Source organism: Tribolium castaneum, chromosome 3, assembly GCF_031307605.1.
Source record: "Tribolium castaneum strain GA2 chromosome 3, icTriCast1.1, whole genome shotgun sequence".
NCBI classification, from domain to species: Eukaryota; Metazoa; Arthropoda; class Insecta; order Coleoptera; family Tenebrionidae; genus Tribolium; species Tribolium castaneum.
Genome location: NC_087396.1, coordinates 21977797 through 21997635, shown reverse-complemented (window position 1 = coordinate 21997635; position 19839 = coordinate 21977797). Strand labels below are relative to the sequence as shown.

The window sequence follows — 19839 nt, the reverse complement described above, 5'->3', positions numbered from 1 at the left end:
TAATTTACCTAAAATTATTTTAAAAGTGACTATTGGACATTCATTTGTTATGGAATAATATATTTTTTATTAAAGAATATTTAGAAATGTTTTTTATTCAATGTGTTATACCTTCTTCTGGTCAGTTTTTTTTGTTAGTTGGGCGGTAAAATAATGAAAAACTTACATATCATGATTTTAATCAATCACAGACAATACAATTTTATCACTGACTCTGTGATTGATGGTATAAAAGAACGTATCTTCATACAGGAAGTTCACTCTTTATTATTTATCAAAATGATCAAGATCATTTTATTCGCTATATCTGTTTTTGGTGTTTTAGTTGACAGTACTAGTAAGTAAATATTATTTTTTTATAATTTCTAGGCTTCTAACAATAAAAATCTTTTTAGACGTTGTATGTCCCCCTATCGACCCTCCAGATCCAGTTTATTTCCCTCATGAAACAGACTGTAGCAAATTTTACGAGTGTTCTAATGGCGTTCCATATCTTTTTGACTGTCCAGGAGGATTAGATTTTAATCCTCAATTAAACGTTTGCGATTATCCAGAACAAGCAGGATGTAGAGATAGAACGAGCTCTATTTTACCAACTAGTTCTAGTGCTGCGCCGACAACTTCTACTGCTGTACCAACTAGTTCTAGCACTTTTGACCCGACCACGTCAACATCTGACCCAACTAGTTCTAGCTATAATCCGACTACTTCAACTGCTGGTCCTACTAGTTCTACAAGCTATTATCCAACTACTTCAACAGCTGACCCAACTAGTTCTAGCTTTAATCCAACTACTTCTACTGCTGAACCTACTAGTTCTAGTAGCTATTATCCAACTAGTTCAACTGCTGGTCCTACTAGTTCTAGCTATTATCCAACCACGTCAACAGCTGACCCAACTAGTTCTAGCTTTAATCCGACTACTTCAACTGCTAGACCTACTAGTTCTACTAGCTATTATCCAACTACTTCAACAGCTGACCCAACTAGTTCAAGCATTAATCCAACTACTTCAACTGCTGACCCAACTAGTTCTAGCTTTAATCCAACTACTTCTACTGCTGGACCTACTAGTTCTAGTAGCTATTATCCAACTAGTTCAACTGCTGACCCAACTAGTTCTAGCTATTATCCAACCACGTCAACAGCTGACCCAACTAGCTCTAGCCACCGTCCAACTACTTCAACTGCTCGACCTAGTAGTTCTACAAGCTACAGACCAACTACTTCCACTGCAAGACCTACTAGTTCTACAAGCTACAGACCAACTACTTCAACTGCAAGACCTACTAGTTCTACAAGCTACAGACCAACTACTTCAACTGCAAGACCTACTAGTACTACAAGCTATAGGCCAACCACCTCAACTGCTGAACCAACTAGCTCTAGCCACCGCCCATCTACTTCAACTGCTCGACCTACTAGTTCTACAAGCTATAGACCAACTACTTCCACTGCAAGACCTACTAGTTCTACAAGCTACAGACCAACTACTTCAACTGCAAGACCTACTAGTTCTACAAGCTACAGACCAACTACTTCAACTGCAAGACCTACTAGTACTACAAGCTATAGACCAACCACCTCAACTGCTGAACCAACTAGCTCTAGCTACCGCCCAACTACTTCAACTGCTCGACCTACTAGTTCTACAAGCTATAGACCAACTACTTCCACTGCAAGACCTACTAGTTCTACAAGCTATAGGCCAACCACTTCAACTGCTGGACCAACTAGCTCTAGCCACCGCCCAACTACCTCAACTGCTAGACCAACAAGACCTACCCACCATCCGACCACTTCAACTGCTAGACCTACCAGATCTACTCACCATCCAACTAGACCAACTAGACCTACCCACCGTACCTCAACTTCAACTGCTAGGCCTACTAGATCTACTCACCATCCAACTAGGCCTACTAGACCTACACACCATCCAACTCATCACCATCCTACTAGGCCTACTAGACATACACACCATCCTACTCACCACCATCCAACAAGGCCTACTAGACCCACACACCATCCAACTCATCACCATCCAACTAGGCCTACTAGACCCACACACCATCCAACTCATCACCATCCAACAACTACAACTGTCGTACCAACGAGTACTAGTGCTCTACCAACCAGTTCAAGCCTACAACCTACCACAACAACTCAAAAAACAACAACCGATGACAACAATTCACACAGTTGTGATTCCAGTTCAAGCGATTCCTCTGATTCCAGTAGTTCAAGTTCAAGCGATTGTAGCAATTCTAGTGGTTCAAGTAGTTCAAGCGAATCGGAAGAATTCGACGTTGTTAAAGGAGAATTTAACAAAAATGCACTTATGGAACAACTTTTCGGAGGTCTAGAAGATCTGGAAGGTCAGGAATGTTCGTCTGATTTTGACTCTTCAATGAGAACGGATCCTTTCGACTGTACTAAATATTTTAATTGCTACAAAGGCAATTATTTGCTTAAGGAATGTTATAACCATTATGTATTTGACCTAGAAATCCGTATTTGTGTTCCTCCAGGTTATGCCAAGTGTGTACGAGAATTGTAAACTGTTTTGAAAATAAAAATATTGATTGGAAAATGGCTATCTCAAGTATTTTTCCCATAAAACATGATTCACACAAATGATAAGATTCGCAACACGTGTGTAATCTCTCCAGTGTTTGAAGGTTTGAACAAAACGAATACACACATTTTACAAAATTTATTGAATTAAATTAATTACAAGTCACTAGTTTTTCGAAGCTGCGACTTTTTCGCCCAAAGTCTTCATAAGTTCGGACGTTTTTTGCTGACTCACGCGAGGACTCGCAACTTTACCAACAGAATCAACTTTCAATGCTATTTTATTGAGGAGGGAAGTTTTCTCCAAATCGCTGACTTCGCTCGCTCTTCGGCTTCGTACCACATTCACAGATTTGGCTTGAGGCGCAATTTTCGCCGCCAGATCTTCAAAAAGTTTCATTTTTTCAACATCTGCGTCACGTTGAACAGCGACCTTTCCACTAGTCGCAATTTTAGCGCTCATCATTTTCATAAGCGGGGAGACATCGACTTTTTCTTCGGCTGATCGTCGGGTTCTCGCTCCTGAAGCCGGGGCTTGGTTTCGCACCGCATTCACCAAGTCTTGCATAATTTTGATTTTTTTGGCATTGTCCAGGTTTTGCAGTTTGGCGACATTATCATGGGGGGCGATTTTGGCGGCGATTTCTTTGACAAGCTCTAGTTTTTTCGAATCTACTTCTGTAGTAATAACCAGTCATTAAAAGGAAACAATTAGAAAACTAAACACAAACCTTCAGACTGAACTGTGAAGAGGCAGAAAGTAAAACACACGAGCACAGTTAGGAACTTCATTTTGCGCAGAGACAATTGAGTCAATGATGAGCAATTTGCTAGTTTTGGGTACAAATCGATGCTCTTATCTTATTTGAAGTGATCTGATAACGAAACTACGACTCATGTGTTTCCTGACATTTCCTGGATTTTTCTGATGCAATGGATGTACAATTGTGATAAAGAATTTCGTCGAAAAGATCACATTTGACGTTGTTTATCTTAAGCTGACTTATTACTTATCTTTCGAGCTAAATGCCAGTTAAGAGCAAAATATTTTTTAATTAGTTTTTTGCAAGCTTTCGCAATTAATTATCGGTTTTAGGGATTAATTGGTAATTGGGTTTATTTCATTACTCGACTAGAAAAAATCCATATTTTTTATTTTACGAGTATATTTTAATTACAATAAACATTTGATTTACTTATTTCCGAAAATAAATTAGACATCACATTCGCCACCTGATGACTTTATGCAAGCCATACTAGATGAACTGAAATGATAACCAGATGGACAAGTTTGGATGACATAAGATCCGGTCATACACACAGCATATTTCTGACAGTTGGATGGATGAGCTGTTAAGAAAATGTCGTCAGGGCTCGCTTGACAAATGGCAGCAATGATTTCTTCATCAGAAAGTTGTTGTTGCGTTGTTGGTTCCTGTGTGGTTGTTGGTTTCTCGGTGGTTGTAGTAGTTGGTTTCTCAGTGGTTGTTGTTGTTGTTGTTGGTGGTGGTGGTGTCTCAGTGGTTGTAGTTGTAGGTTTTTCAGTTGTGATGGGCTCTTCATCACTGCCATCCTCTGTAACATTTTCAGAATCGTCTTCTGTAACAGGTTCTTCGGTTGTTTCACCATCATCTGTTGTTTCGTCATTTCCAGAATTGTCTTCTGTAACAGGTTCTTCGGTTGTTTCACCATCATCTGTTGTTTCGTCATTTCCTGAATTGTCTTCTGTAACAGGTTCTTCAGTTGCTTCATCATTATCTGTAGTTTCTTCTGTTACAGTTTCTTCAGTTGTTTTTTTGTCATCGTCATCAATTATAGTTGCTTCGGTGACGTCCGAATCGTCATCAGTTGTTGTCAAATCTTCATCATCAGTCGTTGTCAATTCTTCATCGTCTATAGAAGTTGATCCTTCTTCATCTTCAGTGACTGGATTTTCAGTTGTATTATCATCAATAGTAGTTTCTTGACCATTATCATCTTCTGTAGTCGATATTTCTTCACTGCCATCATCCTTGGTAGTTTCTTCAGTAACCGGGTTTTCAGTTATATCATCAACAGTTGTTGATTCTTCATTATCATCGTTTGTAGTTGTTTCTTCGGTTACTGTTACACTGCTTGTCGTTTCTTCATTGTCATCTGTTGCAGTTGTGGTAGTTTCTTCAGTAACCGGGTTCTCAGTTGTTGATTCTTCATTATCATCGTTTGTAGTTGTTTCTTCAGTTACTGTTACACTACTTGTCGTTCCTTCATTGTCGTCTGTTGTTGTCTTGGATACTTCTGTAGTTTCATCATCACCACTTCCTTCAGTAGTTTTAGAAGTTGTTGTTGTTATTTCTTCTGGAGTTGTAGTAGTTGTAGTAGTAGTACTAGTAGTAGTAGTGGTGGTGGTGGTAGTTTCTTCATTTTTGCCTTCACACCCAGCATCGTGTGGCCAATCACAAACGAGCTTGTTAACATTCCAGTGCAATCCAGCTGGACAGTCAAACAAATGCGCTACTCCATTGGAACACTGGTAGAATTTGCCACAATCTTCGTGTGGTAGATACACTGGAAAAGGGCCGTCCACTGCTGGACACAATGCTAAAAAAACCGCTATTTTCTTGGTTCAAAAATGTTGTAACTAAACTCACAATTTTCTTCGTTTTTGTCTTCACATCCAGCATCTCGTGGCCAATCGCACACGAGTTTGGCAACGTTCCAGTGTAGTCCAGGTGGACAGTTTTGCAAATACGCTACACCATTTGAACACTGGTAGAATTTGCCACAATCTTCATGTGGGAGGTAAACGGGAAAAGCGCCGTCTCTTGCTGGACACGAGTCTGAAGGAGCTAGAGAAAGGGTTATTTTCTTGTTTTAAAAATTGTAAACTACTCACAACTTGCAAGTCCAAGAGAGAACAGCGAGAGGATTGTTATAAACACTTTCATCTTCTATGGTCGTCAAATACTTGCGTACTTCTACAGATCCCAAAAGAATGAAACTGAGCTACTGTCTGGTTTCTAATTCTTTTATAACTTCTGATAGAATTGTTGCTGCCTCATTCATTGTTTCAGGGGATTATTGATTGATAATCTTGACGTTTATATGAGTAAGAAATTAAAAGATAAATAGGGTCTAAATGATCAAAAATTTGCGTACTATAAATTTACTTTCAAGACCGATACTTAAACTGTCAAGAAAATATGCAATAAAATTGAGCTAATTTACTTAGAACAAAAGTGATTTGACGGTCATTTTCTGGTCTAATTTGGAACAGAAAATACTGTTATTGAATGAGAGGATTAACCTTTACTAATCCCTTAAAATAAATACGTCATTGATTTTTGCACCTGTGTAAAGTCTTACTTAACGTTTCCATTTAATTTTTTTAGGAACTGTCGGGTTAGGTTAAACAAAATTTTCAAAAACCGTTTGGTGGGTAAATCTGATGCAATAATGTATAACATTCTTAAAAATATGATTTATTAACTACGTTTTACGTTATCAATTTATCATCTTTAAAACTATTAGACAGTTAGTTTTCAAATAATTTTTTTCAATAAAACGCGTAATTCAATAACATGAGGGTAATAAATGTTGTCATTTCTAAAAATTAGATTTACGGAATTAACGATAATAATGTGATTTATGGGCTTGGTCAAAAGTTGAAATATTTGAGTTATCTAAAAATTGAGATAACACTGTTATTGTCGAGAATAAGAAAAAATCAATTTTATAGCTATTGTCTCGATTTTGATTTTTATAAACTGAAACTAAATGTTGACAGATTTTGTTAAAAAAAACTTTGAATAATCGTATTTATTAAGTTTGTGGTAATAATCGATACATAACATTTTATTATAAACTGATAAACATTGGGTATTATTTATTAAACATAATATGCCAGTTGGCTAACGCAAAATGTTAATGTTCCTCTTTGCCTGAACTTCCTCTAATGATGGTGATGATGATGATGGTTGGATTCATTGCTTTCTCTGGAATTATGATGGTTTGATTCATTGCTTTCTCGGGAATTATGATGATTTGATTCATTGCTTTCTCGGGAATTATGATGATTTGATTCATTGCTTTCCCTGGAATTATGATGATCTGATTCATTGCTTTCCCTGGAATTATGATGGTTTGATTCATTGCTTTCTCGGGAATTATGATGATCTGATTCATTGCTTTCTCTGGAGTTATGATGGTTAGATTCATTGCTTTCTCGGGAATTATGATGATCTGATTCATTGCTTTCTCGGGAATTATGATGATCTGATTCATTGCTTTCTCGGGAATTATGATGATTTGATTCATTGCTTTCCCTGGAATTATGATGATCTGATTCATTGCTTTCTCGGGAATTATGATGATTTGATTCATTGCTTTCTCGGGAATTATGATGGTTTGATTCATTGCTTTCTCGGGAATTATGATGATCTGATTCATTGCTTTCTCTGGAGTTATGATGGTTAGATTCATTGCTTTCTCGGGAATTATGATGATTTGATTCATTGCTTTCCCTGGAATTATGATGATCTGATTCATTGCTTTCTCGGGAATTATGATGATTTGATTCATTGCTTTCCCGGGAATTATGATGATCTGATTCATTGCTTTCTCTAGAATTATGATGATTTGATTCATTGCTTTCCCTAGAATTATGATGATCTGATTCATTGCTTTCTCGGGAATTATGATGATTTGATTCATTGCTTTCCCGGGAATTATGATTTGATTCAGAACTTGATGAAGAACTTGAGCCATTGTTTGAACTTTCATTTGACCATTCACTACTATCGTCAGATTCACTGCTATCTGGACGAGTTGGACGAGTTGGAGGAGGAGTTGGTTTGTTTGAAGGTGAAGATTCATGGCTTGTTCTTTCAGTTGTTTCTTCTGTTGGTTTTTCAGTTGGTGGTTGAGTAGGTTTTTGAGTTGGTGGTTGAGTTGGTTTTTCAGTTGGTGGCTCAGTAGGTTCTTCAGTTGGTTTCTCAGTTGGTTTTTCAGTTGGTGGCTTAGTAGGTTTTTCAGTTGGTTTCTCAGTTGGTGGCTTAGTAGGTTCTTCAGTTGGTTTCTCAGTTGGTTTTTCAGTTGGTGGCTCAGTAGGTTCTTCAGTTGGTTTCTCAGTTGGTTTTTCAGTTGGTGGCTCAGTAGGTTCTTCAGTTGGTTTCTCAGTTGGTTTTTCAGTTGGTGGCTCAGTAGGTTCTTCAGTTGGTTTCTCAGTTGGTTTTTCAGTTGGTGGCTCAGTAGGTTCTTCAGTTGGTTTCTCAGTTGGTTTTTCAGTTGGTGGCTCAGTAGGTTCTTCAGTTGGTTTCTCAGTTGGTTTTTCAGTTGGTGGCTCAGTAGGTTCTTCAGTTGGTTTCTCGGTTGGTGGCTCAGTCGGTTCTTCAGTTGGTTTCTCAGTTGGTGGTTCAGTTGGTTTTTCAGTCGGTTTCTCAGTTGGTGGTTTAGTTGGCACTTTTGTGGGTTGTGGTTTTGTTGGTCTAGGTCTAGTAGGTCGCGTAGACGAGCATGGTGGTCGTGTTGGTTTACTTGGACGAGTTGGACGAGATGGTCTAGTAGGCTTAGATGGACGAGTAGGACGTGAAGGTCTGGTAGGACGTGATGGTTTTGTAGGACGAGTTGGTTTACTCGGACGAGTTGGTTTGGTTGTCACTTCGCTAGATTCTTCACTTGGTTCTTCAGTGGGTTTCTCAGTCGGTAATTCAGTCGGCTTAGTCGGAATTAGCGTAGGGCTAGGATTAGGTTTACAGTCATAATCCCACTCATGAACACACACATTCAAACTTGGGTCAAAAACGGTAGTCGCCGAACAGTTAAACAAATAAGCAACTCCGTTAGAGCATTGCCAAAATTTGTGACAATCTTCATGTGGAATGTAAACAGAATCTGGACCATCAACAGTCGGACACAAATGATTTGGAGCTTGAAAATTATCAAATATTCTTTTGGTTTCACTAAATCCGAAATAACTTACGACTAGCAAATGCCAAAGCACTCACTCCCAAAAGGGTTATTACAAAGGATTTCATCTCCTAAATTGTAGTCACATGCACTTGCAGTCTACTCAATTCAAAAAACTGTTTTATTGCAATGTAATCACCACTTTATATACGGATGTGTCGCCTTACTACTTCAAAGAAATTCGGCACGAATTTATTAGGGATTAAAGGTTTAATTGGCATGATTTACAATCAGACAATAATAACTTGTTATAACTTTTTGTCGCATTGTTTGAAAAATATTGTAATAAAAAATTATTGTTTCCACTCATTTCCTTTAATATTTATTCAATTTTAAAATTGTCATGTAAGACGAGACGAACTTACAAGAAATTTATTGAATCTTTGATTTACAGCCCAATAAGTCCATAAGCCGCACGGATAAATTTGAGTCTACTCGACATTTTTCCCTTATCTTTCATTCAACTAAAAATGCGAACAAAGAACAGTTTGTTGTTGCAAAGGCGCCTTGTCGTGAAACAAGAGTAGAGTTGCGGAAGTTGAAAATCCAGGTTTTAATTTATTAACTCAACAATTCTATTGGGAATCTCTCATTACGAATAAAAAGGTCATTATTATGTCTGCTCGTAATAAACAAGGCCATAAATCTTCATTTCCCAGCCCGAAATGTTTAATTTTAACCGACTAACGGATAGCAGTTTGAAAACTTTAAGAAAATAAAACACAAACGAATAAAATACAGTGATGCGTAAGTTTCTATTATTTCGACTAACATTTTAATCACACAGACAGTTAAAAATAATTTGGAAAACTGTACTTGTCTTTTTTATTTATTAAAGCGTTCTACAGTAAATGAACGATGAGAAAAATGGCCAAACTTAATTCGAAACTACACAAAATCATATAAGTAACGTAATACTGTGTTTATTGTGGTGAGAAAGTCATTAATTGTCGCCGTACAACATATTATTGGAAATTGCTGGTAAGTCGTTGTCGTAGTCGGAGAAGACGTCCGGCTGGAGCCTGCGGAGGAGCAGAGACGGAGACCTCTTACCGTATCTAAACACAATGACTAAAAATCTTGCCCAAAAAAACCCGATAATTTTACCTCATTGTGGCTTGCATCCGCACACATGCCAAGTAGTCGTTGAGTTCTTTGTAATTGTTGAATTTCTCAGGCCGGCAGGGGCTGCCCGACGAAGAACTCTCGACAGAGATGAAGATGGTTAAAACTATGGCCAGGAAAATCAACGGCCTGCAGCCCGACATGCTGAGAATCACTACAAAAAAATGGCTTTCTATTATTTTCCAAAATTTTATTTTAAAATTATTCAACTAAACGCTGTTAAATGTTCCAAGAAGTCTAACAACGTTGAAAAAATTTAAATATGCAAGTCGTTTTGATCTCATACTAACAGTTCGTAAGTTATGAATTTTTTAATAAAGTTTATATGCAAAATTGGTGGATGCGCCGGGTCAATAAGTTTACGTATTTTTTCTTCATTGCATTGTGTATGTTGTTATTATTATAAATTCTTATAAAAGCACGAGTCCACACTGGTGTCGAGTTTATTGACTCAAAAATATGACTGTAATGATACCGAGAGATAAAGCTAATAAAAACATAATTTGTTTATTATCATAGTGTTTCATTTATTTATTAGATAGTGGAACTTTTGTTCCAAATAAAGAGAGCTAAATTTGATTTGCTTTCGTGAGTTAACATTTGAGCGAGAGTTCCGCTTTGTAACAATTAAAGTGACAATTTATTGGCACTTTCATCGATTACGGAGTTAAATGGCAATAACTTATTAAGATGCGCTTTAATTTTGATTTATAAGCTTGAAGGTGGTGTAACTGCCGAGAAATGTTTCTATTAAAACGTGGTAAAATGATCAGGACTGCCTAATGTTGTAGTTCCAAAAACCATCGAATTATAACAGTTTCGAAAAATATCGAAAAAACAAATGATAAACTTTCGAATATAATGTAATAATGTATAATGTAAAATTAACTGCAAAATTTGAATGTATAAACTGCTTTCATTTAACTTGAATAGTTTTTCAGTTATAAATTTTTAAAATAAATTGTTGATTCAAAATTGGTGGATGCGCCGGGCAAATTTGTTTTTATTTAATTATTTTTTATTTATGTGGTCAACTATTTGTTTTATTTTGTTTATTTGCGTAAACCTTATTCTCTCATATCGTCCCAAACCGTCAAACAATAAAAAATATATTTATTTAAACGGATGAAGTTTTTTATTATACTTTGATTTTAACTATTGGTCATAAAATAAAAATTTTGATTTCAAAAGTACAAAACCAATTGTTTTTGTAATAGTACTAAATATAAAAAGACAAAAGACAGTTAATTAAACAATTACTCACTGTAAGTCCACAAATTTCGAAAAAATCAAAAAAGTAAACAAAACTTAAATCGCATAAAACTTTCCCATTTGATGCAAAATTAAACGAAAAATCCAAATGTGCAAATAGTTTTCACTTATCTTTAACAGTTTTTGAGTTATAAATTCTTTTAATAATTTTTTAAGCAAAATTGGTGGATGCGCCGGGCAAAGTATTCTCTAATTTTGTAATTCTTTGTTTATAACATGAACACTCGGTACCAGTGTTATCAAGTTTACTAACACAGAAATTGACGTAATGTATTTGAAATCAAGCGATAAGATAAAAATAAACCGGTTTTTTATTTATTAATTTATTAGTGGAGTTTTTTCTCCAGATAAAGAAAGCTAAATTTGATTTGCCTTCCAGGCTTAAAAAGCGGGGGACGAGTCGCTTTGTAACAATTAAGGTGACAATTTGCACTTTGGTCGAATAACGCGATTTAAATGGCAATAAATTGTTAGGTGTTTAGAAGTTGCGCTTTAATTTTGATTTATAAGTCTGAGGGAGGTGTAATTGCAGAGAAGCTCCTTTCATTTGGCTGAGCGTCTCTAACAACGCTGTAATTTCTTTTAATCTATAAAGAGAGAATGCATTTTTCTCACACAATCAATTCTAATTTGCGCTCCATGCCCGAGAATAACACCGGCATATGGCGCTGATTAACTTGATAAGTTTCTACAACTAATTAGCAATTTTTTCCTCAAAAATGCAAATGTCCTAATGCATCCTTTGTGCGGATTATTAAAATATCAAAGCGGCTTCGTTACGTCTTGAATTTGTAATTAATGGTCCTAAGTCGGTGCTGACGTGATTTGGGTTTGGAAAAATGCAAAATCTGGCGGGTAATGAGGGGTTTTCCTCCAAACAAAAGTCTTTGTTTCCTTAATTAGCATTCGGGAAAATTCCGCGAGAAATTATTTCGCATCGATACAATTGATTGTGTGGTGGCGTATAAATTTGCAAATAAAAGTCGGCAAAAATAGACGCAAATGTTAATTAATATACGAGTACGTGTTTCACAAAAGTTGCATTTTTGCCTCACTGCAAATCGAAAAAGAATTGTAGTTTGCTAATCATCATGTTGCACATGACGCACGACAGATCAATTAAGCGTTTTTAGCGCTCGATTTTTACCACAATTATTTACTTTGAAAATTAAAATTAATATTCCGCGCATTTTCTGGCCAAATAAACACAATTATTGCCATAACCACCATTTATTTTAATAATTATTTCGCCGAATTTTTAATTTTCTTACAAATGCGTCAATTGGAATAAAATAATAACGTTTCCGAGTGGAAACTTTTTTCATTAGTACACCCAGTAGGTGCATTAATTATCACAGAGAGCCTTGCATCCCTGTGTTTCCCCCAAATAAACACCAGCATAGCAAGTGGCCTTTTCAACAATGTTACTGTTGCATAACATTGACGTATTATACACATCAAAGGTGCCCCATCTATGATACATCCGGAATAAGATTAATTTTCTCCGGGCGCATTTCGCTTGATGTAACCAAGATAAAAGTTAGTTTTATTCAGATTAATTAATTTTTGTGGCTCGCATGACTATCTCTGTGGCGAACTAAACGCAATTTGTATTTGTTTTAATAAAATTTAGAATTACGACCCGCAAATAAAATCGTTTCTTTTTAATAATAATAATTTAAAGCAGTCTAAGCAGAAACTCCCTTTATAAATCTGTGTATAGCATTTGATTTTATTGATTTTTTGTTTTCATTTTTGAAACTAGGCCAAGTTTTTTCTCAAAGCTAAAAATCAGTGCAGTTAACAAGTAATTTGCAAAAACTTACAATCGTAAGAATTATTCAGACAAATTAAATAAAACAGAAAGATTTTTTTAAATACATGTTCACATTTTACTAGAAATTGTGGAATTTAAAACCCTCAGGTCAGTAAAATTGCTTTTTGGGCCCAAAAGTATAGAACTTTTCCCTGTGATATTTAAGAACAAATTTTTTTCATACCATACTCTTACTCAACCACCCCAAAAAATTATTTTTTTGACAAAATTTATTGATATTTAAAAAAAATATGTAGATGTCAAAAGAATATTTTTTCTTATAAATTCAGAAAACTTGAAAAAAAAACAAGACTTCTGAACCAGTTCTTGACTTTAAAAATAAACCAAACATTGCTTTATTTTTTTTTGAGCAGTTACGGTTTATATTACAACAAACAAGTAGTAATACTTAAAATAAATTAACAATTTTTTAAACACAATTTTTTGGAGATTTAATAACTGATATTATTTATTTCTGTTTAATAATGATAACAGTCAATGATTATCATTAATAAGTGAAATAGGATTTATAAAAGATAACTAAAACATCCTGTATTACTAGAAAATAAGCAAATATTTTGTTATTTACGAGTGTTTTTTTTGTTTTCGCTTGCGTTCTTAGTTTTTTTTGAACAATAATCAATAAATTTTTCCCAATTTTTGCAAAAAACAAATTTTATTCAAAGGGCCTTTAACTGTTATAAAGTAAAGAACCAACAAACACTGGTTATTTTTTTCGCTAAACATTTTGGCGTTAACTCGTTTTCAAGCAAATTATTCATAAAATTTACCTGATTATCGAAAAAATTAGGCTTTTTGTAAAAAAAGTTGAAGAAGCTTTCCAGTGTGTGTGAAAAATTTACGTACTCAACACATAAATGTCGAAATAACTCAAAAATATTTGAAAAATGACCACACCTTTAAACCAGTGTTGTTACAATTTTAGTTAGGATTTTGGTTAGAATTTTATATATTTAAATATTTATTTTGTTACCGGGGTTGTCTGTGTTTTTAAAATTAAATTAAAAACACTCAATAAAACTAAGACGAAAGATAAAAAAATTAATAGTTTCATATCTTTTGTCTTATATTGTCTAGTGTTGCCAACTTAATTTCATAAACATGGGCCATTTTCATGGAAGGATGTAAATGATAGCTGTTTTTTTTTCACGTTTATTGAGGTGAACACAGTGTATAAAAAATAATGATCAAGTAACGTTAACCCTGGAAAAAACTTGACTATTTTGTTTTGGAAAATTATTCACTTTTTGCGAAACTTGCACGTGTATGATGCGTACAAAATTTAAATTTCATATGTCCAGTGTACCATAGTAAACCATCTTCGGGCATTTTTTCGTATTAATTAAAACCGGAATAAATTAATCGATTTTTGCGCAAATTGTCTGCTCGAGACAATGATAAAATCAAGATTATTAACTAAATGTATCCCTTCCGGGGTCTTATCAGAGCTGTGTTTGAAACTTTCCTCATTCCATTATGCGAAATAATATAATTTGACTCAGAACGTACCTTTAAGAAGCGCTGAAAACCTCGTCGAGGCACTCGCTGAAACACAGCTCACTGAAACCCTGAAAACCTATCGTTGAAATCACCGGAGCTTTCTCAACAGGTGCGTCGCTTGAAATGAACGGCGTCGCGACGCCTGTCCCTATATACACTCCTCACACGGGTAGGTGCATGATTTTGCGTACGATTCGACACCCCCGACCCAAGCCCATTGATAAACCACCTCATATTTCAATTTTATTTAATCGGATTACGGGCAACATGTTGCACCTTGTTGCATAAATCTTATCACTTATCAGCACACGATCGTAAATCTTTGGCTAAAGCAACGTGCCATGGAATGCCAGAGGAATTGAAAAGTTTATTATTAACACACAGGTGTGTATTTTTTTACGCTGTTGGGTTATCAGGAATCAACAGATGGACGGATTATGGGCGAGTTTTCAAAATAGCCGCTCTTTATGATCGTGTGCTGATGAATTTACGACTTTAGATAACAGTTTTCGCGTGTGTTGTTTGCTTAAATTAATTGGCCTGAAACGAGCCTTTCCGGAAAAATGGTGATGCGGGACGTGGGATTTATTTAGAATTTTATCAGAATGGAGAAGCGATTGATGTTTTATGGGCGTTTCCGCGATTTTAGTGCCCTGTCCGGGCTCTTACGAAAATAATTCGGGTTTATGGATTTGTATTCTAGGGAGAAATGCCTAAAAAGTTGACAAAATAAAGCACAATTTTTCCATATCGGAGACATTCGGAAATTAAGTTGGCAACATTGGCTAACATGGTAATATAAAGTTGGCTTTTAAATTTAATTCAAGAAAAAAAATCTATTCCAATTTTTCTTTCTTCTTCTTGCTTTCATGGAATGAATTTTTAGAGAAAATTATATTTTGAATATTTTGTTGATAATTATTATCAGGATACTGTAGGAGAAAATCAATTTTTTGAATTAGTTAAGTTTTTGGACAGTAAGTGTAATTCAGAGAAATTCAAAACGAAATTATAATAGAGTTTTGAAAAACCTAGAGTGAAATCTAAAAGATAATTTAGAGAATACAGAGGTGTCTATAAAAAATAATTCATGAAAATCTAGCAAATAATTCCAAAGAATAATTTAGAGAAAAATTCATAAAAAACCATAAAATCAATTTATAAAATAATTTGAGTTCAGATTTCAGATCTACAAATGATTTTAGAAAAATTGCAAAAGAATCGTAAGAAAAATTTAGTGAGGAGTGCAGAAATTATTCTAGAGAATAACTAGAAAAATAAAAAAAAATTCAATAGCCTAGAAAATAATTCTCAAGAAACAACTAGAATAATTAGAATTTATAAACAAATCTTAAGATTCATTCATAAAATAATGTAATGGAAAATCCGGATTTCATATCTACAACTTCAGATAAAGATTTAAAAAAAAATCTTAAAAAAAATTAAAAAACATTATATAAGAACAATGCCAATAAAAAATAATTAGGAAGGATTTTAAACAAAACTATAATAAAAGATTTTTAAAAAATACAGAGTATAGAATCTAAAAGAGAATTTGGAGAAGAATTTAGAAACAAATCTGGATCCAGATCTACCGACGTCTTTAAAAAATAGAAAAGAATCTCAAGAAAAATAAAAAAGTAATAAAAAAATTAGTGATGACACAAAAACAGTGCCAATAAAAAATAATTTAGAAAAATTCTAAATAAAACTATGTTTTAAAGACACAGTAAAATCTAAAAAAATTTGAAGAATCTAGTGGAAGTGTTTGTAAAAGGATTTTGAATACTGCCTAGAAAATATTTCCAAAAAAGAATTTAGAAATGAAACTTAAGATTTATTTATAAAGTAATTTACAAAGTCCAAATTTCTGATCTACAAACGGTTTTAGAAAAAAAACAAAGAATTTTTAAAGGAATCAAGAGAAGAATTCAGAAATAAATAATGTTGAAGAATAATCTAGTAAAGTTGTAAACAAAATTAGAAAATCTCTATTTAAAAAAACGCAGATTAAAGTCATGGAGTTTCATTTATGTATTCGATAGGGATAAGTTGTTTTTTATTATAAATGTTTATAATAAATAAATGTATCAGTCTTCTGTCTTATGGCAATTCTTATTTAAACATTTATTGATAATTTTTTGTCTTATTTTAGACAAATTTTGGGAAAAAGTTGTCTTTTGCTCAGAATAAGGTATGTTTTTTAAAATATTAGTAATCATACAATAATAACAATAATAATAATAATACTTAAATTTTTTACGTATATAAATTTTTTCACACTTAACTCCACTAGATAAGAAAACTGAAGAGATACTAATTTAATATTAAAAAACATTTAGCTAAAATCAGTTGATGCATTTAATTTATTTAATACAGAGATAGTGTATAGTACTTTAAGCATAATCATCCTGTATATTTGTATATCCTCTATGTTATCGATAAAAATCGAAACAGCGTCCTGTCCTAAGCTAAAATCAGTTTGCAGATTTTCCTTTTTTAAATTTCACTTTGTTGAGTTAATGAATCCTGAGCCAATTATTTCGGTCCTCGTCGGAAACCGCCCACGTTCTTCTCCTTATTATTTATGTCTTAATCACCAACACGAGGAAAATCATCCTTCGAGGACAAAAAACGAAACACCTAATGTAATTACCAGTCGCTTGAGATGCGTTGGCCATTTGCATAGAGCGACTTAAAGGGTTCATCCATAATTTATCCACTCGCATTTGCATTAAACATTACGTGTTTACGCAATTTAAAAGAAAAGTTTTCGTTTGGATTATCGATCCCGAAATGAGCGACAATTAAAATTTGGTCTCAACAGCACACAGCCACACCCAGCAGTTATAATAATAATAAATAATGAGCTCAGCGCACACAATTTTCTCCTATCGCTTCATTTTCCAGAAACTTTGCGTCTTGTATGATGTGTGCACCCGGCTAATTAACGATCAAAGGATTTTTGGCGTGAAAGTGCAAACTATGGAATAGTTGGAAATATTAATATCGCTTTAACTCGACTTTAATTATTGTTTTCTACACGCAATCAATTAATTTGACACAAAAACATGTAGTGCTGCTTCTGATATAAATCATCAAACGTGTCCATAAATGCACTTTGGGTTAATTAAACGGAGCCGCGTAAACATTTTTTACACGAATTTTTCTTCGTTTTGACCCGAAAAATTATTTTTGGAGCACAAAAAATTGATTCATAATGTCGGAGGTAACAATTTAACAAAATATAAAACACAATTTCGTAAATATCTTGCGGCATTTATTGAATATTCGTGCAGTTAAACAAAACAGAATAAAATTTAAGGAGTGTGCTTAAAAAAATGCGTAAAATATTATTTTCAGCTCAGTAGAGATCAAAAGTTGTTTTTTTATAATTCATCAATTTCCCTTGGATGTAAATGAGAAAAATGTATAATTAGAACTGAAGAAAAAAAATATTAAAAGTCAGCAATCTAAGAATCAATAATTTTTTGCTCTATTTTTTGTTGTGGAGATTAAATGTTTAAAATTTTTACTACCTGTTAAAACATAATTAAAGTAGAACAATTTCCAAAGGAATTAGCTACAATATTTTTTTTGGTGATGGGAGTAAAAATAAAACCAGATTTCATAAATATCTTGCGAAATTTATTGACGGAATATTAAATACATTAAATTAATTGAACTACTAAATACTTAGTAGTAATTACACAATACCTAACGTATGAATCACAGGACCATCATAACTAATCAAATCATAAAACCCACTCTGAAAGTGAAATAAAACTGCTATATAAAAAATTACGTGATCTTCTTAACTTTTCGTTTTCTCTTGGAAGCGCGACTTGTTTGTCATCCGTTGAACTCAAGCCGCCCGACAATATTCCTAACAGTATGTAAAAGGTTCGCGTCATGACTACTGTTCTCCAATAAAATCGAATGCAGATTTGTCATGTACGAGTCGATATTTTGCTGCGTTGCGACTTCTTTGACCCCTGGGAGCTTCACACCGGAAAAACCATTGGTTAACGTGCCCCTTAAATGATCCAAATGTTTTTGCAAAGACGCGTTATTTTTCTCCTGCTGCGAGATTTCAGACTCGAGCTTGGCAATGGCGTCCTTCATATTCTCGATATGTTTTTGCAAAATTGCGTTTTGTTGCTCATAATCTGTGTTCGATTTACGCAACTGGCGCAGTTCCGAGTCTCGCATTTTGTTGTGATCGAGAAACTCCTCCGTGAAGATGGGGATGTCGAAATTACCGAAATCCATATCGGGGATTTCCTTGTTGATGACCGGCTGAACGGAGCTCTGAAAATAGAAATTTCGGGGGCTTCCTTCCGACAATTACCGGGTGCGGGCACAAACAGAAAGCGCATCACCAAAACCGTACAATACAATTTTGTAGTTTTTTGTAATCTTCAAGATATATGGTTTAATTTTTTTCTAATAAAAAATTATGGACGTTTTTAGTGTATTCAATCAACTAGAAATACTTATTTTTGCTAGGGCCAAAAGACTTGGAACACCCTGTTAAATCTCTGTGATTACATATCACTTTTTTTCTACTTCTACAGATTTTTCATTACGTTCAAAATTTGTGACCAATCGAAGTGCATTATGACAACCACGTGACAACTTGTAACCAATGGCAATGTGCCACGATGCAATTATTACGAGTGACAGTAGTCTGACATTAAAAATAAAACTGACATTTTTAAAAACTGTATTTTTTTTAAATAGTGTATGCAGTTGTAATTGCATGGTTATTAAGACACGAGCCGCATGTACGGTTTTGGCCCGCCACGTCTTTGCTGCAACACGCGCCCCCTTAGCAACTCACCTTGCTCTCCTCCTTGCTCTCCTTCATTTTTTTCTCATTCTGTTGCTGCGTGAATAATTTATAAGCTTCCGTCTGCTTATAGGCATTGTATTCCCGCGTGTACCGCTCCCTGTCTTGCTCTGCAGCATCCAAATACTGTTGTTTTTTATCCGCCGGCAAATTCGTCCATTCATTTGCCAGCATTTTCGTGATTTCGGCGAACGACAAGGTGGGGTTGGCGCTCCGCACGGTCTCCCGTCTGTCATTCAAGTACCGCACATACCCTACAACCCCCGTAAGACACCTCTGGACGCCCCTCGAACTGAAACACTCACCGGTCAGCGGGTGCCGTGGGGCCGTGCTGTCTTTCGGTTTCTTCCGTTTCTTGGCTTTGGCCACTTTGGGCTTCTGCTGCGTCGTGTTGTCGGAGCTGTCGGGGGCCTTCTCGTCGTTGGACGTGGAGGCTTTGGGGGGCTTCTTACCATTTTCCGGCGGGACATTAGCCACTTCCTCGCTGTTTTCCATTTTACGTCCGGTTGGGAAGATGCTAACCAACGTGACAGTTGTTTGTAACTGTCAATGTTTCATTTGTTTTGGGGGGCCACGAGCGCTCCAAAGGGCCAAACGCGCCGAACCGCCCCATTTAATTCAATTAAAAGTCGGGCCAATTGGGCGAAATTAACAATAAAACGCGCGTTACTTTGCCATTTTGCAGGTTCCTGTACCGGGTTTGTGGCTCGATTGGTAGGTGGCGGGTGCGGGT

General features: G+C 35.0%; 5 protein-coding genes across 6 annotated transcripts; all 5 read right to left on the bottom strand.

Annotated features, from left to right (window-relative positions):
• Positions 1 to 2698: 2698 nt before the first annotated feature.
• LOC662942 (uncharacterized) lies at positions 2699 to 3465 on the bottom strand. The gene is made up of 2 exons (XM_971347.5): positions 3306 to 3465; positions 2699 to 3252 (listed from the first exon to the last, which is right to left on the bottom strand). The coding sequence occupies exons 1-2, from the start codon at positions 3364 to 3366 to the stop codon at positions 2741 to 2743; spliced, it is 573 nt and encodes a 190-aa protein (XP_976440.1). The 5' UTR covers positions 3367 to 3465; the 3' UTR covers positions 2699 to 2740.
• Positions 3466 to 3769: 304 nt separating this feature from the next.
• On the bottom strand, positions 3770 to 5515 carry Pmp3 (peritrophic matrix protein 3). The gene is made up of 3 exons (NM_001168450.1): positions 5450 to 5515; positions 5205 to 5402; positions 3770 to 5154 (listed from the first exon to the last, which is right to left on the bottom strand). Exons 1-3 carry the CDS (start codon positions 5499 to 5501, stop codon positions 3788 to 3790), a joined length of 1617 nt encoding a protein of 538 aa, NP_001161922.1. The 5' UTR covers positions 5502 to 5515; the 3' UTR covers positions 3770 to 3787.
• An 842-nt stretch (positions 5516 to 6357) lies between these two features.
• Pmp1-c (peritrophic matrix protein 1-C) lies at positions 6358 to 8668 on the bottom strand. 2 transcript variants are annotated; one of them, NM_001168451.1, is made up of 3 exons: positions 8534 to 8621; positions 7351 to 8481; positions 6478 to 7310 (listed from the first exon to the last, which is right to left on the bottom strand). In NM_001168451.1, the coding sequence occupies exons 1-3, from the start codon at positions 8586 to 8588 to the stop codon at positions 6478 to 6480; spliced, it is 2019 nt and encodes a 672-aa protein (NP_001161923.1). In that variant the 5' UTR covers positions 8589 to 8621. The 2 variants fall into 2 exon arrangements, with proteins under 2 accessions (XP_015836780.1, NP_001161923.1); XM_015981294.2 differs by having other exon boundaries at positions 6358 to 8481; positions 8534 to 8668.
• Positions 8669 to 9318: 650 nt separating this feature from the next.
• Positions 9319 to 14435, bottom strand: LOC135265741 (uncharacterized). The gene is made up of 3 exons (XM_064355802.1): positions 14264 to 14435; positions 9628 to 9799; positions 9319 to 9578 (listed from the first exon to the last, which is right to left on the bottom strand). The coding sequence occupies exons 2-3, from the start codon at positions 9786 to 9788 to the stop codon at positions 9464 to 9466; spliced, it is 276 nt and encodes a 91-aa protein (XP_064211872.1). The 5' UTR covers positions 9789 to 9799; positions 14264 to 14435; the 3' UTR covers positions 9319 to 9463.
• Positions 14436 to 17880: 3445 nt separating this feature from the next.
• Hmg-2 (High mobility group protein 2) lies at positions 17881 to 19834 on the bottom strand. The gene is made up of 3 exons (XM_008197135.3): positions 19412 to 19834; positions 19098 to 19360; positions 17881 to 18565 (listed from the first exon to the last, which is right to left on the bottom strand). The coding sequence occupies exons 1-3, from the start codon at positions 19599 to 19601 to the stop codon at positions 18107 to 18109; spliced, it is 912 nt and encodes a 303-aa protein (XP_008195357.1). The 5' UTR covers positions 19602 to 19834; the 3' UTR covers positions 17881 to 18106.
• Between the last annotated feature and the right edge of the window lie 5 nt (positions 19835 to 19839).